General features: G+C 47.2%; 1 protein-coding gene across 3 annotated transcripts in view; it reads left to right on the plus strand.

Moving 5' to 3' along the window:
• The window catches only part of CACNA1E (calcium voltage-gated channel subunit alpha1 E), a 218,712-nt gene extending 207,960 nt beyond the window's left edge, over window positions 1-10,752 (plus strand). For all 3 annotated transcript variants that reach the window (XM_054037983.1, XM_054037984.1, XM_054037985.1), the window contains one exon: window positions 595-10,752. In XM_054037983.1, coding sequence (XP_053893958.1) covers window positions 595-1,134 — 540 coding nt within the window. In that variant the 3' untranslated portion in view covers window positions 1,135-10,752. The remainder of the gene's footprint in view (window positions 1-594) is intronic.
• Window positions 10,753-20,622: the final 9,870 nt, after the last annotated feature.

Below are 20,622 nucleotides of genomic sequence, written 5' to 3' on the forward strand. Positions count from 1 at the left end.
TACCGCCTCTCAGGGAGGTGGATTAGCTACACCGATGGGAGAACCCCTCCCGTCTCTGTAGTGATTGGCTACGCTGAAGCACTACAGCGATGCAGCTGCAGTGGTTTGATGTAGACATAGCCATTGTGTTCTTAACTCGAGTTAGCTATGGGTGTGTCTACACTACAGGGGCACTGCTGCAGCGCTGCTACTGTAGTGTAGATGCTTCCCTGCATCACCAGAATTCTTCCGTCGACCTAGCGGTGTCTACAGTGGGTTTAGGTTGATCTAACTCCATTGCATAGGGAGTGACATTTTTCACAGCCCTGAGTAATGTAGCGAGGAATTTTAGATGTAGCCCAGGTGTAACTCAAGGTAAAATCCTCGTGAAGACAAAGCAGATTGGAGTATTCATACGAGTTTGCAGGTTGAGTTCAAGACCAGGCTCCCCCGTGGCTAACTGGAGTTAAGAAGACACCTCATCTCCTAGGGAAGATGCAGCCATGGAGAGATTGCTTTTCATCAGGGGCTTCTGAAGGGGCAGGTTGCAGCTTTTGACCAAACCATCCCATCCCAGCTGTACTGTACACATGATTGTCTCCTTCCATTTTGCAGGGCACGGGCTCCCTGAGTGAAAGCTCCATCCCCTCTATATCTGACACCAGCACCCCGAGACGAGGTCGCCGGCAACTCCCTCCGGTCCCCCCGAAGCCACGGCCGCTCCTCTCTTATGCCTCCATGATGCGGCACCCTGGTGACACCTCCCCACAACCGGATGAGAGCGAGGGGGGGTCCCCTCTATTCTCCCAGGCGCTGGAGACGAATGACACCTGCCTGACCGAGTCTTCCAGCTCTCCGCAGGGAAAGCAGAGCCGGCACTCCACCCCCCATCGCTACATCTCGGAGCCATACCTGGCCCTGCATGACGACTCCCATGCCTCAGACTGCGGCGAGGAGGAGACGCTCACCTTTGAGGCTGCTGTCGCCACCAGCCTTGGCCGCTCCAACACCATCGGGTCAGCCCCTCCTTTGCGGCATGGCTGGCAGATGCCCAATGGGCACTACAGGAGAAGGAGGAGAGGGGCAGCGCAGGGGGTGATGTGTGGGGCTAGCATCGACGTGCTAAGTGATACGGAAGAAGATGACAAGTGCTAGAGGCCGCTCCCTCCCTCTGTTGCATGCTCTTCGCCACGCGTGGGAATGAAACGAACCCAAAATCAAATGCAGGAGAAATAAAATCTTTGTGCAAAAAAAATTTGAACCCGCTGACCCCTCCCCCCTTTTTTCTGCACAAAGAAGCATTTGATTCGCTTGCACGCCTCTGGTCCAGTAAGGCTCAGGCACCAGTGGGATGAGTGTGGAAACCATGGAAGTGCCCCTCCCAAGCAAAACAGGACTTTATGCCTATGGGAAACCAGAGGGTGGATCCGCTGCCAAGCAAAACTCAGCAGAAAGCAGCCAGGACCCTGAGATTTATTTGTATTTGCCTTGGTCCCTTGAAGCTTGGCAAAAGATCCCAGCAGGCGGCTTTGGGCATGTTTCATTTTTCCCTTGGGAAGTCGGAGTGGGAGGATCGAGACAGATGCGGGGCCCTTCCAGAGAAACGGACACCGTCACTGGGGTTCTCTTGTGCTGCCCGTGGCTTTTGGTTTGCTTCCCAGATGCATTAGTGACAAAACTGCCAGGAGGAAGGTGGGGTGGGGGTGGGCGGTGGCCCTGGGGCCCAGCGGACAGCCAGCCGCTGCTGTGCATGATGGGAGGGGATGGGTTCAGGTGAAACCAAAACAAAACGGCTTGTACCATGGGGAGATTGTGGGAGGAGGGGCTGGGGGCAATGCTGCTGAACGTAACCACCTTGCTCGTACATATATTATTTATATACTGAGAACTATAGGTGTGTGTGTGTATATACGGTATGTGTGTGTATATATATTTATATGCTGTATATATAAAGATATACACATGCAGGTATTTGTTTTAGTCAACTGGTGCACGCTATCTCCAGGGCCACCTTTCTCCCGCAGGACCTCTAGCCAGCAGGCGAACACTTTCTGTTGACTTACAATGCCAGGTATGGTATTTTTCCTACCCTGGGTCTTGTTCTGTTGGACAAACGCGGCTGGGTCAGGCCCCTCTTTCCCCCTGCCTGGAAGGCGGCAGACCTGTTGTTTGAAATGCAAAATACAGATTTAAAACAAAAGGAAACGCCTCCCGGGAGATATTAACATGGGTGGCGGTATTATTGCTGGGCTGTGATTTTTGCATGTGGTTGAGCACCAGCTAGACTGAGGATCTGAGCGTGTGCCAAAGAAGTTACCACTTCCCAGTTTACACTTAGCCCAGCGAGGAACTCAAATAGGTGTCCATGGGACTATGAAAATCTAGAGAAGGGAGTGGGAATCTCTCTTTACACCAATACCTCCCCACTCCCTCTCGTGTGTGTGGCTGGCCTGGCACCATACTCTCCTCCCTGCGGCTCAGGTGCCTCTGCATTCCACTGATGCACGGACAGAGTGTGCACTCGGGGTCTGATCCAAAGCTTACTAAAGTCGGTGGAAGTGTTCCCACAAATATCAGTGGGCTTTGGATCAGGTCCTGACTGATGCCCCTTTGTACTGTCTGAGCGTGAAAGTGTTGTGCACTAGCAAACTGCTTTGGCAAACGTGAGCAGATTTTTCCCTAATGAGCCACCCTAGTGCGAATTGAGCAGGGCTAGGTGATGCAGATAAGTACATAAATCTCTGCCCAGCCCAGTCCTTACCCAAGAGACCCAGAGGAAATGCATCCACCCTCTCGAACAATGAAACTGAAGGACTGAGCACAGTACTTTTCAAAACCAGACTAATTGGTTTAGAGAGGGGATGGAAGGTGCAGATGGAAAGCATGGCTATTGGGGGTGAACGCTTCTCCCCTCCCCATTCCCCAAGCGGCTTCATCGCTGCATGGAGGGACACTTAGGCATATTAGCCTTTCAAGATCTCCTGCAGAGGCAATGCTACAGACTGAATCCAGTCCCCACGTCCCTCCTGGAAAAAATGTGGGCAGCATCCTTTATTTCCCAAGTTCAGGTGCAGGAACTGGACATGGATTGCATCACCACCGTCATTAGAACCCCTCCTGGGCTTGACAAGCTCTCTCTGACCTGGAATGGAGGAGGGTTTTGATGGTTGAGATTTTCAAAGCCGACTGGAGGATTTAGCTTCTCATCTGTTCTCAATTTGCCATGAGCTGTGTGACCCCAGTCAGTTTCCAAAATCTTAACCTTCCTGCCTCGTGGCCTGCTGCCTACTCTTCCACTGGCAAATTACGGGCACTCTGGAGCAGTTCCAGGCAGAATGTTCTCCCCCCAATTCACAGACAGATTGGCACCGTCAATGTGCCTTCAATCTTGTATGGATTGAAAAAGGTTTGTTTGAGAAGCTTTAAAATATACATATGAAGTACCTGATGGGACAGTGTCATGCAAGCAGGATTTTATTAGCATTGGCTTGAGAAGGTTACGTTACTCAGGGGTGAATTGTCAGCTCAACCCAAAACAAGGACCTCTTCAACCTTTCCATTACACCAGTGTGCTGTATTATGCCATGCAGTGTACAGAAAAAATCCATTTGGAGCAAGTTTTAGATAGGTGTATTGGGACTGTTTATTGTATCCCTTCACCTGTTAGCCAGGTGCAACGAGACCTAAAATGAGCTTTATTAACCATAAAAACATCATGGCTGCAAGACCCAGTATTTCGTCACCTTCCAGAGCTAGGAGCAGCATGCTGTGTATCTCGCTGAGAATCTCCCCTCTCCAATGGGATAAGGAGCCATGGAGGTTAGGAACCCACATCTCACTGGAAGGTCAGTGAACACTGGGCACCTAACTCCCATTTGGGCCTTTAACAAATCTCCCCTTAAAGCTCCCATTTCTAGCACTTCAGCATTATGTAGTATTTGGCCATTGAGCTGTCCCTGCATCAGGAATGATGATCGCCTGTGAAGGGGCCTCTGCCCCGTCTAATTATGATGGGGAGAAATTCCACATTTGGGGGCAAGAAGAAACAATTCTGTGGCAGGTTGATTTGGGGAGCTGCTCAGGGTTTTCGGCTGTTAGAAGTCATCCTGGTGTGAGGATGGATTAGTGGACAGAGTGCAAGCAAGGGGAATGAAGGAGCAAGATCAATGCAGTTTATTGCATGGTTATGCCATTTTTCTCCCATGGCTCTGCCACCTATCCCATAGCTCTGCAATTCTGCATATGCATAGCACTTCAGTCTGTGGGAGAAGGACGGGGGAGTGCGTTTATTCTATATGACATGGCTTTCTTGTAAACAGGACTGATTTTCCCTCGGAAGGTGTGTTTCTAGGCACATGTTCTGTCTTCTCTCTTTCAGCGATAATCTTCAAGGGAAGCACATATGTAATCAGCCGTGTGTGCTGTCCCCAATGTGCAGTACCTGGCACAAGTCCTTTAGAGGACTCAAAAAACAGATTTAGCAAATCAACCATTTCCTGTCCCATTCAGTGGCCTTTATGCAGAAATTGAGGTAGGAGGCTGATTTTCACTTCCGGTTTTAGGCTGTTCAGGCCTTGGTTCAGCAATCCATCCCTCTCCAGCAAAGCATGGGAGCACATGCTTAACTACACTGAATTAGGATGGATTTAAGCATGTGCTTAGATGCTATACTGAACTGGGACCCGAATGCACGAAGGATATGCGAGTGCAGACCAAAAGCTTACCCGGCAGGCAGGACTGGATTGGAATGGATTTGTCTGCAGTTAGTTTTTGGCTGGCCTGGTCTGCTTGAAAATTGAAATTTTCCTTTCCTAAAGTCCAGCTATGCCACAAAATAAATCCAGTCTGAGAGGGGAGAGCTGGCTGCCCACGCTTCCAGTGTTCCCAGGATGGCTTGGCCCCTCCCTTCCACATACACATGCAAATGGAAGGGAACAAACCAGCAATCAGCAGCTGGCAACAATAATATAATGGTGTGGGTATTATTATATAGCAGCTTTTGTCTTAAGGTACCTGTATAGATAAATGGGCTAAAATCCTCCTCCTGCTCAGAGTGGTGAGGTGGAGGGTGCAAGCGGATTCAGCATAAGGGGTGCTGGGGGACTCCGGGATTGTCTGGCTGTAGGAAGAGGGTTGAGCAGTGTATGGATGAGTAAGCCTGCCTGCAGTACTGCAGTGCAGCATATTCGGGACAAGTGTGCTTATCCGTAGAGTTCATGAAGTTGAGTCATCTGGGACAACTTCCTAATACAGGAACTGTACTATTTAAAATACAGCATGTGGCTAAATTCCAGCTCCAGTTGTAACTGCTCTGTAATTCTGTTCTGCCAGCCTGAATTCCCCCTGTGGTTTCAAATGTGTGTTCTCTGCTGTGCTCACTGTGGCAGAGGGATGCTAGTGTAGGGTAGCTGTTTTGTTTCCACCCCAGAGGTGGTTGCATTTCAGTTTGCTTTGTACATACAGGGCCAAAGCCTGGTTCCTTTGAAGTCAGTGGGAGTTTTGCCATTCATTGCAGCAGGACTAGACTTTGGCATGGGGGCTGTATAAATGCTTTGGGACCGAAGATGCTATGTAATAATAATACCCAATGTACTATATTACTCGAGCCAGTCGTGATGCCGAATTGTGCATCTACAGTTACGTTGGTGTGCCTTGTCATACTAGAAGGGGATGCTGTGCTCTGAAGGCACATGTTTGGGGTGGCTAACTGGGAAGTGTGAGCATGTGGCCCTTAGCTTAGCTTCTTGCAATCATGCCCTCGTTTCTGTCAGAGGGTTATTGTGTTTTAGTTTGTCCATGTTGTGCAGCAGCCTCGGCCACCCAAAACCTAACTCTAGACAAGTGACATTTAATTCTGCACCACCCATTGGATAAGCTACAGCTTGGTCCTTAGAAATCCTGGTGGCATTCGCTGTCCTGAAACTGAAAGTGAAGATCAGCCTCTCACATCGTTTTCTGAGTTTCTGAAAAAAAATTTCAATGAAAAATTTCAGCCAGCTCTAAGAACTATCAAGCCAGCCAGCTCTAAGAACAGTTATCAAGGGGAGAGATTGGGGAAAAGATCCGTATTCTAGGTGCCAAATGCTTTCACTGCCTATCTGTGCCCTTGTGCCTCACTCCAAGGAGTGACTGTCCCTCTCTCCTGTATGCCAAATCCTCTTGCCACCCCCAAACACCCCCAGCAAGCTACCCAATTCCTCCCCAGCCATCCTACCCCTCTCTTAGCTATCTGACCCTCTCACTGTCCCTAAACAAGTGATGAATCCATCCCTGCACAGCTCTTTCAGCTGCTTAATTCACACAAAGCATCCCTAAAAGTGACCTGGACCACCCCGTTCCAGCGACTTAACTTCTCTCAGCAAGCAAGCCAGCTCTCCTGTCAGCTCCCATGCTGTCCGGTTTCCAGGTCTCATCCTGCTGGAATGTAATGAGGGTTAACCCAAGGTCCAAATGGCTGCCCAGTAATTCACTGCCATCCAAAACCTCTTTGCAGGATCTCTCTACCTCATTATGCTTGATCTCGTTAGCCCACCTGCCAAACCATACAGAAACGTAGCAGTTTCATTTATTCTGTTGCTTGGTTTTAATTTGTCAGGCACCAGATGATATGGGGATGGGTGCATTTACAAACAAACAAACAGTGATTAAAGGGCTGGGCTGTCATTGCCAGGGCTAGGCATGTGGCTCTGACTTTCAGTGTTTTCGGGGGGTGAGGCATTTTGTGTTTTAAGCAGAGGGCCCTCTCGGGGGCTTTAGACTCAGGTTGGTAGAGATGGGCCTGAGTTGCTGTGCTGGGCTGTGTGAATTCAGCTCAGAGAGTTGGGGCTGTCTGGGTCTGGGGGTTTGGCTCAGGTTCATTTCCGATATGGAGCTTTCCCTTGCCGATCTGTTTGCCATTATAAAGAGCTTTTGGTAGCTTCTTGACAGTACGAAGAACGTCTCTCCTGCAATTTGTAGTACATGTATTGCCCAGGAAGCTCACAAGAGCGTTTTCGAACACCAGGGAGAGGCAGGCAGCAGAGACCTTGGAAACATATCTGCTGTCAGGAGAATGCAGCACAGGCCTCGTTGCGTCTGGGTCCAGGCCCATCGATTTCCTTTCACTCTTTTAAGTCCTTCATTTAGCCAAAATGTAAAGACTCGCTCAGGGGATTTCCTGACTCAAATATTTCCGTGTAAAGTGAATCTGGAGAAGGTGCATCTGTCTGCCAGCAGCAGCCACTGCCTCTGCAGCTCTGAGCTAGTAACTACCTGAGCCCCTTCCCCTTTGGGGCAGCACACAACACCCCCAAGGAGACTTGAACATAGACCCTTGTGGTCCATGGACAGTGCCAGATGTGCCTCCACCTGGCTGTTGGGCTTTTCTTGGCTAGATGTCGCTCCCCCTGTGTATCACAGCTCCTTGGAGCTTGATGCCTCTCAGGTTAGGTGAAGTGCAGTGAGGCCTAGGTAGGGCTGCCACGTGTCATACAAGAAGAATCAATAGCTGTAAAAGGCCCATTCTGGCTCTCGTAACTCCCTGTGACAAAGGGACATTGCAGGTACTCAGTACCTGTCTGGATCAAGAGGTGAGACCTGCCCTATTCATCCCCATTAGCTATTTCCTCTGAAACCTAAGGATGGCTCCCACATTTATTATTCCAACTGGGGTGGGGTGCGGGATGCATGGCTGTACGGTCCTGCAATCTGATACCAGAGAAATGTGTCACAATTAAACAAAACAAAGGGAAAACTAATTACTCCAGAACTGACAGGAAGTAATCAGCAGCTGGATAACTCTGAACCAGTCAGCTTTGAGGAACTGACTCTGATTCTCCAGCAGCAGGAAGGCAGCTGTGTTACTGTCAGCTTGTTCCAAAGGTCTCTCGCAAAGGCATATCTCCTCATGGTACAAACTGTTGGGCTAGGAGGTGGTCATGGGCGGGTGGAGTGTGGATGAGATGACCCTCCCCCATACGTATTGTAAATAAAGGGGTTTGCATCTTGACCTTCTAAATGCAAAAAGATTTATGACAATAAGCCATGCTCTGTGTAAATACATTACTGGGGGTGGGAGGTGGGGTTCTCTTGTGTGTGTGCATTAGGTGGGCGGGGGGACTATAAAGAGGATCCTTGTTTCACGTTGGTTTTAAAGCTTATAACTTATGTCTCATTATTATGGTTCTAGCAGGCCAGCAAGTGTGCAATGAAGTTTATGAGTTTTGAAATATTTCTTAATTTTTAAACTCATATTTCAAGCTTAATATCTCTTCGGCACACAGACTGGTCTCTCTCCCCTATGAAGGCTTATCCTGGTCCCCCCCACCTGAGGGAAGGTGTGTTCCCCTTGCCCCCAGCAATCTAGACAGAGTGCTGGTATATGCCACCAGGGAAATGATGGATCTTTCAGCTCAGAGTTTGACTGGCCACGAGATCATTTGCTTGTAGCTGGAACTGGAATCTAGCTTTGGCTACAGGTGGCTCTGCAGGTAGTGAAGTCTGGATTCAGGACTGAGATCTGTTGACTCTTTAGATCCTAGAGCACAGAACCAGGAGTGGGCTCAGATCTGTCTGAATGCTACAGCAGGATCGGGACTTAGATGGGGTTTCCAGCCTAGTGATGGCGCCAGAGGCTTGAAATGGGGCTGAGATAGGTTAGAGAGATCTATCTGATCAAGCTAAGTATTTACAGTCTGCTTATTGCCATACCATCTGAGCACCTACATAGGTGGGTCTGCTCTCCAGACACACAAAATCAGTCCCCGGTTCAAGCTGTTTCCCAAAATGCCTTGAATCAGCATGGACACTCAATCTCTCTCCAAAAGTTGGAGCCATGACACTCAAATCGGAACTGAGATTGGTGATGGGAAAGGGGCATGTCCAGCTCCTGGAGCCAAAACTTTGAAGTAGCATGGAAGTTGGGTTTCTCTCCAGATGTTAAAGATGCCAGTCAGGGGAGCTCTGTGCTTCCCAGCTCCTGGATGGAATGTCTCTCTCCCCCTTCCCCCCTGCACCCATGTATTGCACAGACACTTCACTACATATTTGGATTAGGAGATGGAAGCATTTTCTTCTTGACTCTCAGTGGTCTTGGGTGGTAATCATTTGAAATTTCCGTTTGACAAGTTAGTTGCTGTTGAAACCATAAAAACAGGAGCGAGGAGAAACAGTAAAAATCAAAGTGCCATTAAAATAAAACACTGCGGGATGGTTGGCATCCATGGTACTAAAGCAGAATTTGTCCCTTTGTGTGAAACAAGTGCTAAAACATTGCCACCCCTGTTCTAGAGTAGCCCTCGTCCAAATTATTTGATGAGAGTTTCCGTATGGTATGCCAATACCAGCTGGTTTATTGAAAACCTGTTGGGTTCATCAGCCAAGTAATGAGCATCCATCGATAGCATGGATGCGGAACCTGAGTAGAGCTTTTTATTCATCTACACTGGTGTTTTTTTAACATACAGAAACTGTTTGTACGCAGCTACACTATAAACCACAGTGTTGGGAATCTTTCTTTTCCGTGGCACCACAAGCCTGGACTGATTAGATCTACCTTGCAAAGTCCAGGATGTGGTTACACCTCTAGAAGGGGATAAAGTACCCCAGGGGGGTCATAGGATTTGAAAGCAAATGGGGACAATACTGTATCGGCCTGTGAAACCAAAAAATGAGAGAGCTAAGGGAAAGACTCCCCATAGGGGAACAGATTGTTTCAAGGTACTGTTGCAGCCTGCATACCCTTTTGTAAGTCTCCGGACTAACTCTGCTTCTGTATAATGTATCTTCCATGGCCTAAAGAAGGCTTGACAGCCAACAGAAGCTTTCTCCCCCTTGACAAGCCCATGAGATTCTGCTGCTAAGCTCTCCGCTTATGGTCAGGTTCCAAGCATCACTGCTGTACTTGGAGCAAGAATCTCCAAACCAAGGGGATGTTTTCTTAAATCCAACCAGAAGATGTTCTTTATGACTTTAATAACCCTTCAACATAGCAGGAGGAAAACTGGGGCGGTAACAATATACTTCCATGCAGAGAGAGGGCCATGGCAGGACATCAGGTGGGGGAGGAGCTAACAAGAATGTCCATGCAGGGAGAGGGCCATGGCAGGACATCAGGTGGGGGAGGAGCTAACAAGAATGTCCATGCAGGGAGAGGGCCATGACAGGATATGGGGAGGCAGAGAAAATCAGGGAAATAGTTCAGTCTCTGCATCTGGATCTAGTGTTTCAGGATAACCAGACCCTGCTCAGTCCAATCCAACTGGAGGTGTACCAATACAATACTACTACTGGTGCACAGCTGGCTAACTGATCCCCAGTCGTATTGAGACATCCAGCTGTTCTAAACAACAACTATTGCCTCTGGAGTTGACTCTGTGCCGTTTTCACTTGCTCGTTACCTGAAGCATATGACGATTGACTAAGAGAAAGCAGAGCAGCTGCTGAGGTGCAAAGTGCATGCTAATCAAACTGGCACACAGCATTCCCTTTTGGGTTTTTTTTCCATAGTCACAGTCCTGGCACATCCAGGGCAAGTCCAAGATCCCTCCAATAAATGCAGTTCTTATTGGCGGACCAAAGCCGTGATCCCTGTGGAAGTCTGGGTGCACCTCTCCTAAGCCAGCTGCTGAGCTCAGCACTGCATGTTGACGAGGTGGATATATTGTAACATAAATGCTCGTTTGGCTCCAAAAGGAAAACCACAAAAAAAAAACGGGGGGGGGTGGGGAAATGTAAAACTTTAATGTTTTTTTGTCAGAGAAAAAAATAAAATAAAAACTTGTTCTAAAGAATTAACCCAGCGGCCTTCTGCTTTTTCTTCTCTTCGGATTCGCGTCACAGTGGCGCTCAGCAGGTTCAGCTGGACTCAGTCAGGTACTGTACAGACACGTAGGAAGAAACAGTCCTTGTCCCAAGGAGTTTGCAATCGAACTAGACAAAGGTCACGAGGGAAAACAGAGGCCGAGAGTTGACGTGATCTACCCAAGGCCATCCGGCAGGTCAGTGGAAGAGCTGGGAATAGAACGCAGGAGACAGCTCCTCAGCCGAAGTAAAATATCCCAGAATGGAGCTATGACGCTTAACGCTGTCTGAGGATCTGCCCCCAGTGCAGTGCCCTGCCCATGGCAACATGCTGCCTCTCTACAGGTGTTCTGTAGCAAATACAGTAATACACACGGAGTGACCTTCCTTGGGAGGACATCACATTTATTTATATTGTGCATGCTGTTGCTTGGTGGTTCAAAGACATTTCTTTTCTGAATTGACTCTGGTAGATTGCACAAAACTAGGTCGAGCGCACCTTCTCATTTTGTATGCTCTGTAGCAAACTGTTACCAGGAGCAATCATTTCCGGTGGGGAGAAACACTTTCTCTGACCAGTGCCCCAATGTGGCATTCTTGACTCTGTTTCATTCAGAACAGTTGCATTCCCTTACAATTATTCATTAGGATGGTTGTGGATTTAGCAGTCTCTCTGATCTCACTTGACATCACTCCACCCACTGTTGCTTTTCTGGTCTGCCAGCTGCAATACACTGGAAACAACCCACTGAAAAAGACAACATTTGCTAGAGGCTTCCAATTGTTCATGTATGATAGGTAGCGAATGCCCACACCAAACTAGCAGGTAACATTCTTTGATGGAAAATGTTGCAAAAGTTCATTAGAATAAGACTTCGGGTTTGATTCTGCTTTCACTGACCCCTGTGGTGCACAAAAATGCTTGCACCACATTAGTAATGTTGCAGATGCACCGAGTTAGTAATAAAATCAGGAGTACTTGTGGCACCTTAGAGACTAACAAATTTATTTGAGCATAAGCTTTCATGGGCTACATCCCACTTCTTCGGATGCATAGAAGTGGGATGTAGCCCACGAAAGCTTATGCTCAAATAAATTTGTTAGTCTCTAAGGTGCCACAAGTACTCCTGTTCTTTTTGCGGATACAGACTAACATGGCTGCTACTCTGAAACGAGTTAGTAATGGTAGCCGAGGTCATGAAACAAGGTCACAAGCTAGCCAAATAACCCAAATACCTGTTATTAGCCAAGCCCTGCATAAACTCTGGCATTGCCTGTATAATAATGATTTGCTCTGCCTTGGATTTAACAAGAATTTTTATTAACAAACTGAAATGTAACGTTCCATGTTCAAAACACACAACAGTTTAACATGATCAGGTCTCAACGCTCCTCACAAACTCCTTACCCAGGAACTACGGTAATGTTCTTCTGCACGCCGTACCCCCTTCCTCTTGAACTATATGCCACTGGGGCTGTGTGGGCATGTGAAGCTGCCTCCCTTTAATGGCAGTTCCCTTCAAAACACAACCAACATGCTCCATCTTACTTGCACTCCCTGCTTGATACCTTGGGTCAAGGGTCTTGCACCAGAAGTATCTCTCCATTCCTCAGTGGATATGAAGAAACCAGGTTTTAACTTTCTGAATGTTGCAGACATGTCTATGCTCTTAAATGGCAGGATAGCAGTATTCTGGTGGGTAATACTGCATATCACGTTTTGCTGCTTCAACTAAGTCTTTTAAACGTGTCGAATGCAGTGAATTTTGGAATGCTGTAAGTAATTAAGAGTTTGAAAATGTAGTAATGCATTTTTTGCTGACAGAGTGAGAAAAAGCTCTAACAAGTTTTTAATAACAATGTGTCACCAAGATGATTTGGAATGGACATGCCTGAAATATAAGGTAGCAATTTTATCCACAGGACTAAATTGACTTGATTAAATCAATGAAGCTCTCAAGGCATTAAGGTCACCAGAAAAAACTCATGTTGTTCTGTGAATGTCATAAAAGGATTTTGTTACAAGAGAAATTAAATTAAAAATTGTATACGAGGGAATTATTAAAAAGTTCTAGAAACCATGCTGGCATCAAAACACCCAAGAATTGTTTATATCCAACGTGGTATTTTCAGGGCCGACTCTGGCTTTTTTGCCGCCCCAGGCAAAAAAGCCTCCGCCCCCCCCCCCCCGCAGCGCGGCAGGGGAGGGCACGGGGGGGAGGGCGGCCGGAGCCCCGGGGGGAGGGCGGTGAGCCCCGGCCGGGGCTCCGCTCTCCCCAGTGGCCGGGGGGGACGGCTGCCAGAGCCCTGGGAGGAGGGCGGCGAGCCCCAGCCGGGGCTCCACTCTCCCCGGCGGCCAGAGCGCCGGGGGGAGGGCGGAGTGCCCGGCTGGGGCTCCGCTCTCCCCGGCGGCCAGAGCGCCCAGGGGAGGGCAGCGAGCCCAAGCGTGGCCCCGCTCTCCCCAGAGGCCGGAGCTGGAGCCAGAGCGCCGCACCGCGCCGTCCCCCTCCAAATGCCGCCCCAAGCACAAGCTTGGTGGGCTGGTGCCTGGAGCCGGCCCTGGGTATTTTGCATCATGTGTTTCTCTCCCTGCCTTTGCATAGTGTAGCTAGCTGTAGCACACAGTGCACTAGCTAAACCATCATCATATTTTTGTAGAATAATAAAAAAGACTAGGAAAATTCAGGATACCAGGGCTCAATATATGTAGTAACCATGCCCCTTTCATGCCAACTTTAGGGCATTTGACAAGCCAATAGGATACTCTTTTCTCTTACCTGCTTGTTGCACTTTTCTACTCTGAACACAGTTCTGGCAGGGAATAAGACAACACAGTGTGATCATTTGGAGGAAGCTGTCTGGTCCAAAATGTGCAGGAAAGTAATTAGGACATGTATTCTGGGTCAGGCTCTCCATTTCTGCAGAGCTATTTAAAAAGCTGAGGGTTCTCGGTGCAATAGCTGGTTCTTAATCAGCAGTGAAAGAGTTTTGCAGGCTGTGCATCTGCGATAAATATTTTATAGGTTTTAAAAAAGGATTTTGTTTTTAAAAAAGCAGCACCAATAAATGAGTTCAATAAAAGATCAAGGACATTACTCTGCTATCTTAGAACATTTAAAACTGGGCTTATTCATCGTGGAGTGCAGAAAAAAGCCCAAGGGAGACATGACAAATGATTGCAAACGCAGGCGGTAAGGGGAAGTTATAAAGGAGACCAGGCTAACTTAGTCTCATTAGTAGTAATTGGGGTCAGAGCAAGCACTAATGGACTGGAACTGCAGGAGGAAAAATGGAGATGAAGTATTGGGATCTCTAAGCTCCTGCTTCTCTTGAAATCAAGGTGAATGTTCCTATTGAGTTCTGCGTAAGCAGGCAGCAGTCCAGGACGGCACATGCATAACTTTTAAACATGGTGGAGTCTCACTGAATTCAGTGCATGTGCTTCAGAGCTCTGCTGGACCAGAGTCTTAGGCAGGGGCGGCTCTAGGCACCAGCAAAGCAAGCACGTGCTTGGGGTAGCCCATTTGCAGGGGCGGCAGGGATCCAGCATGGGAGCTGAGAACCAACAGGGGGCCCTGGGAGCTGTAGTTCCTTGGTTAGCTCCCTACCTATAGAGCCAGCCCTGGAGCAAGGAAAGAACTACATTTCCCAGCATTCCTTTGGCCACTAGCAACAGGAAAGAGGGGGAGGGAGTGAAGTAGCTGAGACCTCATGCTGCAGCCTGCAGTGAATGGAGAGCTGCGCTGTGAGTAGGGATACCATATTTTAACATTCAAAAAATAGGACACTCCAAGGAGCGGGAGGGTAGCCCCACCCTGCCCCCATCCACTCCCTCCAACTGCCCCCCACAGGAACCCCAACCCATCCAACCCCCCCTGCTCCCTGTCTCCTAATCACCCCTGCCCCCAACTGCCCCTTGGGACCCCACCCCCTATTTAAGCCTCTCTTCTCCTTGTCCCCAACTGCCCCCTCCTGAGACTCCCCCCCCCCCCCAACTTCCGCCCTAGGACCCCACTCCCTACCTGTCCCCTGACAAACTCCCGGGACTCCCATGCCTATCCAACCGCTGCCTGTCCCCTGACTGGCCCCCCAACCCCTGACCCATCTAACGCCCCCTTCTCCCTGCCCCTGACTGCCCCCCCCTGAACCTCCGCCCCATCCAACCCTCCTGCCCCCTTACCGTGCCAGTCAGACCAGTGTGTCTGTCTCCACGCAGCGCCACACACACTGCTGCATACATGCTGCTGTGCTCCCCGGCGGCGCCACAGCACCCCCCACCAGCACCTGCCTTCCAGATTTGAACACCTCAAAATTCAGGAGTGCTCAAGCTCAGTTTAGGCAGCTGTTACTTCATTTCTCCCAAATCAAATATACTGATCCACTGTAACTAGCTGTAGAAAAAGTAGGATAAAATTGAGCAAGAAATGCTTCCCAGTGGTTATTAGGACTGGAATTGCTATTTTCAACAGCCATTGCCTTTTTTGTTTGTTTGTTTGTTTAAAAGGAAGACCGTGATATTGCATTGGCAAATTCCCCATAGAAAGAAAGAGTGGAACAAAAGAATAATAAAGGCACCTCAACTTTTCCTCATTTATGTAGGACAGTCTTATAATAGGCATCCAGATACCCTCCAATCACACAAGCTGAAAATTGTTCCACTTTACTGCAGTTCTGTAACCATATGGGAACCAATCCTGTCTGTGTTCTGTGCACATCCAAAATTCCTGCTGAATGACCTGCCGTGGGAGCGAGTTACCAGTGACCCAGGGCTGCGGAGGAAGGAGAGTGCAGGTGCGGGGGGGAGAGAGCCCAGGGCTGGGGCGGCAGGAGGTGTGTGGGAGGGCAATGGTGGGGGGGAATGAGGGAGCCCAGAGATGAGGTTGCAGGGTGGGGGAGGGGGGAACCCAGGCTGGGGCAGCAGAGGGGTGCAGCGAGGAGCCCAGCGCTGGGATGGGGGGCAGCCAAATTTTTTTTTGCTTGGGGCAGCAAAAAAACTAGTGCCGGCCCTGGTCTTAGGGAGCATTTAGAGAAATGGAATAACCTGCCAGTGGCGGTTCTAGAATGCCCATCACTGGAGGTGTTCAAGGCTCAGCGAGACACCACATGCTAGGGGTGGCCTAGGAATAATTCTTAACTCTCTCCTGGCATCAGAGATTAACAGGTCAGTTTTCCAATTATTCTGCAATGAATATGGGAACAGGAAAATACTGGCCAAGGTACTTGCCTGCCAAAGAGTAGAATCAACCCTACCCTGGCTAAAGTTATTCATCCAAGCTTTGTAAGAAAAAAATACAGGCCAAGGAATTTGCAGCAACTGATAGATATAATGGTCTTGACACATGAGTCCACTGCCTCCATGGTGCTAATCTCTTTGGAACCAAAAAAGGCCTTTGAGGCTGGAATCTCCTTTTTTTAGGTCCAGTTCAGAAAGGCAAGTAAGCATAAGTGAAATGTCTTCTACTTCAATGCGTACACCACTTACATGATTCCATGAATAGGGATACATTCCTAAATTGGGGCCTTATACTTTAGAAAACAATAGAGTTAAGTCCTAAATTCTCATTCTTGAATTAAGAAACGTTCTAAGAGACTTACAGCCTATGGTATTTCATCCTTCTGATACTCTATAGCCCCTCATTTTCCTCATTTCTTATTACTTGTTTCTCTTTCCATTGGTGGTTCTTTTCTGATTTTCCTTACGGCATAAAGCAATGAACAAATGTGAAGTGTTTTTCTCACCTATCGGATTTGGCTTTATGCTGTACTTGCCTTTATATTTTTTCCTACTTCAATGTCAGTGCTGTTTTCCCCTTTGTACTGTAAATTGTTGGCAAACCCACCTCACGGTAAGAGACTTAATATGCTCAATGTATTCAGTTTATCAAAGAGGAGTTGAAGAGGTGACTTAGTCATGTCTGAAAGTATCTACGTGGGGAAAAGAATACTGAGAGCAGAGGGCACTTTAAACACGGAGACTGAAGCTAACAAGGACCAATGGCAAGAAGTGGAAGCCAGACACATTCAGACTAGAAATAAGGTACACGTTATTAACAGGGAGCGTGATTAATCATTGGAACAACTTCCCAAGAGACGTGGTGGATTCTCTATCATGAAAAATCTTTACATCGAGGCTGTATTTCTTTCTAAAAGATGTGCTCCCGCTCTGCCATGCCTTATTGAGCTTGCGCCTGGGTGAGGGTCTCTGGCCTTTCAGACTAGGTAATCATAATGGTCTTCTCTGACCTTAAAATCCACACGTCCATGTCAAAGGAAATTCTTCCATGATGAAAGCCTGTGTGGGGGAAGGTTCTCAAAGAGTCCCCAGGCATTTCAAAACTCTCTCTACTGGCCAATAACCCTGACTGACCATTTGTAAGAGGAGGCAGCTCAGCTAACTGTGTTTGAATGCCCCACAGAAGCTGCAAAACAAGAGCCAGCCCCTTGTGGGAGGAATGTTTTACAGAACCCCGGCAGACTGCAGGTTTGGGGGGTGAAATGTGCAGATATGGCTGAAGTGACTCAAAGGGGGTCTCTTCACTGCTAGAGTTAGCCTGGCTAATTCATCTTACCTGAATGTTTTAGATGACTAGATTCCAGAACAGAGGGGCCCAATGCCCATTGTGATCATCTAGTCTGACTTCCTGTATTACACTGGCTAGAGAATGTCCCCACATAATTCCTAGTGCAGATCTTTTAGAAAAATATCCAGTCTTGATTTAACAGTTGTTAGTGATGGAGACTCCACCACAACCCTGGGTAAATTGTTCACATGGTTAATTACCCTCACTGTCAAAAACTTACACCTTATTTCCAGTCTGAATTTGTCTAGCTTCAACTTCTAACCACTGGATCGTTTTATACCTTTCTCAGCTAGATTGAAGAGCCCATTATTCAATATTTGTTTCCCATGTAGGTACTTATACACTGTAATCAAGTCACCCTTAACCTTCTCTTTGTTAAGCAAAACAGACGGAGCTTTTTGGGTCTATCACTGTTTTCTAATCCTTTAATCATTCTTGTGGTTCTTCTTTGAACCCTGTCCAATCTGTCAACATCCTCACTGAATTATGGCACCAGAGCTGGACACAGTATTCCAGCAGCAGTAGCATCAGTGCCATATACAGAGGGAAAATAACCTCTCAACTCCTACTCGAGAGGCCCCTGTTTCTTCATCCAAAGATCACATTAGCTTTTTTGGCCACAGCATTGCCCTGGGAGCTCATGTTCAGCTGATTATGCACCGTAACCCCCAAATCTTTATCAGAGTCACTGATACCCAGGATAGTGCAACCTGCATTCTTTACATTCAGCCTAGATTTACATTTAGCCATGAATAAAACACATATTGTTTTCTTGTACCCAGCTTACCAAGCAATCCAGATTGCCCTGCATCAGTGACCTGTCCTCTTCCTTATTTACCACTCCCCAATTTCTGGGTCATCTGCAAACTTCATCAGTGATGATTTTTTGTTTTCATCCAGGTCATTGATAAAAATGTTAACTAGCATAGGGCCAAGAACAAATCCCTGTGGGGCTCCACGAGAAACACACAGGCTCAGGGATGGTTCCCCATGTACTGTTACATTGTGAGACCCATCTGTTGGCCGGCTTTGAATTAATTTAATGTGTGCCAGATCAATTTTATACTGGTCTAGTTTTTTAATCAAAATGTCATGCAGTACCAAGTCAAGCAGAAGTCTAAGTATATTACATCAGCACTATAACCTTTAGCAACCAAACTTGTAATCTCATAAAGAAAAAGATCTCCAGGTAGTTTGACAGGATCTATCTTCCATAAACCCATGTTGATTGGTATTAATTATTTTACCTTCCTTTAATTCTTTCTTACTTGAGTCCCATCTCAGTCACTCCATTATCTTGCCCAGTATCGGTGTCAGACTGACAAACCTATACTTACTAAGGTCATCCTGTTTACCCTTTTAAAATATTGACACATTAAATTTCTTCCAGTCTTCTGGAACTTCCTCACTGTTCCAAGACTTAATGAAAATCAATATTAACCTCCAGTAAACTCTTCAGCCAGCTCTTTTAAAACTCTTGGATGTAAGTCAGCTGGACCTGTTGATTTAAAAATGTCTGACTTTAGTACTTAGTGTTTAATATCCTCCTGAGATACTAGTGGAATGGAAAGAATGTTATCATCATATGATATGACTATGTCATCTGTTTCTCCTCCCCCCCCGACACACAAATATAGAATAAAACTAGTTATAAAACACTTTTGCCTTTTCTGCTTTATTATTGATAATTTTATCATTTCTATCCAGTAATGGACAAATACCATTATTAGGATTCTTTTTGTTACTAATATATTTTAAAAACTTATTTTCCTTAGATCTGGGGGTCATAGAAGGCTCTTTGTGTCCTTTTGCTTCCCTGATCAATTTTCCTCAATTCCTAGCTTATAATTTATATTCTTTACTATCAACTGCCCCTCTGTTCCATTCATTAAATGATATTATTTTATAGCTGCCTTCATGTCCCCTCTAAATCAGTTTGACTTTTTTTTAACCAATACACCCTTCTTCTTCAATTATGGGATTGTGGCTTTTGGGGCATCTAGTATAGTGTTCTTAAACAATTCTCAACTACCATTTGCATTTTTCTGATTAAATTCTTCCCCCCAGATGATTTGGCTCATAATTATTTTCAGCTTTGTGAAATGGGTCCTTTTAAATGGTCTTTCTTGGCTTTAGCCTCCCCCACCCCCGTCCTCCCGTTCTGTTCACAAACAAAACTCTCTCACCTGAGTATAGTGATGCTTTCAACCGCTATATGGCCTAGCTTGTCGTATAGGGTAGAGCCCAAGTGAGGCTTTCACTGGGGCTGGTAACCTGCCTATTTTGCAATGAGGACTCAGGATAAACCACTGGAGTGCTAATAGTCCTCCAGTGCCTTCCACAATTCCCCTGTGAGCCCAGAAAGACAAACAAGTTCTCCCACAATTCACTGGGAAATGTACTGCAGCACAAAGGACAATAGAATAAGCCCACAGAAGTTCTATTGACACACAGGAGAGACCAACACCAGAGACTAACCCAGCTGCTCTGACCCAGATTCCGCTCACCTGTGTTAACTCTGCAGTGAAGTCATACCCAAGGAAAGGTAATAGACTCCAGTCTCCTGTAAGGATAGTAACTGCACTGTTCCGGATAAGCTCCAGCCTGGGTTTAAAGGGACCAGAATTTTTGGAGAATAAAGAATTACAGTGTAGCCTTGAGAAAATGAAAGTAAGAAGAAGTGGGTTTAAATCATCCCTAAGCAATGCCCTCAGCCTGGTGCTAATGCATAGCAGATAATGTCTAATCCTTTGCTAAGAGAGCAATGATCTGTGCCTACTCATTTTGGGGGGGTTGGGGGAGACAATGCAATGACAAAACTTTGAGGCCAAGTGTCTCAGAGGGCGGCTCCTCAGCACTGTCTGGCAATCAGGACCCTTTGGAAGGGGGAACCAACTTGACACCCCCTTGGGGAAAAAAAGACACCCAAAAAAATCATCAGTTGCTACTGAAGCAATCTCAGCCTTACTAAATGAAGATGGAGTCAGTGGAACACTTATGGTGGGAAAACACTGCTCAGCTGGGGCTTCGACCTGACCGGCGCACCTCCAGCGCAGGGGAATCTAGTGGCATAAAATTGTTCCAGCCATTGTTTGCTCTCCCCCACAGCCTGTCAGGCGCTGAGTCAAACATTTCATCCAGAGGGAATGGAAAGGTTAAATATAGCCGAGCAGAACAACGGCAATGCAGAGCACAGCTGCTATGATAGATTGTGGAAAAAGCCACAGGAATATAGAACAAAAGCGGCCCTAAAGCAGGTCTCTTAGGAATGCCACTCAAAGAA

Source organism: Malaclemys terrapin, chromosome 8 (genome assembly GCF_027887155.1).
Source record: "Malaclemys terrapin pileata isolate rMalTer1 chromosome 8, rMalTer1.hap1, whole genome shotgun sequence".
NCBI lineage: Eukaryota > Metazoa > Chordata > Testudines > Emydidae > Malaclemys > Malaclemys terrapin.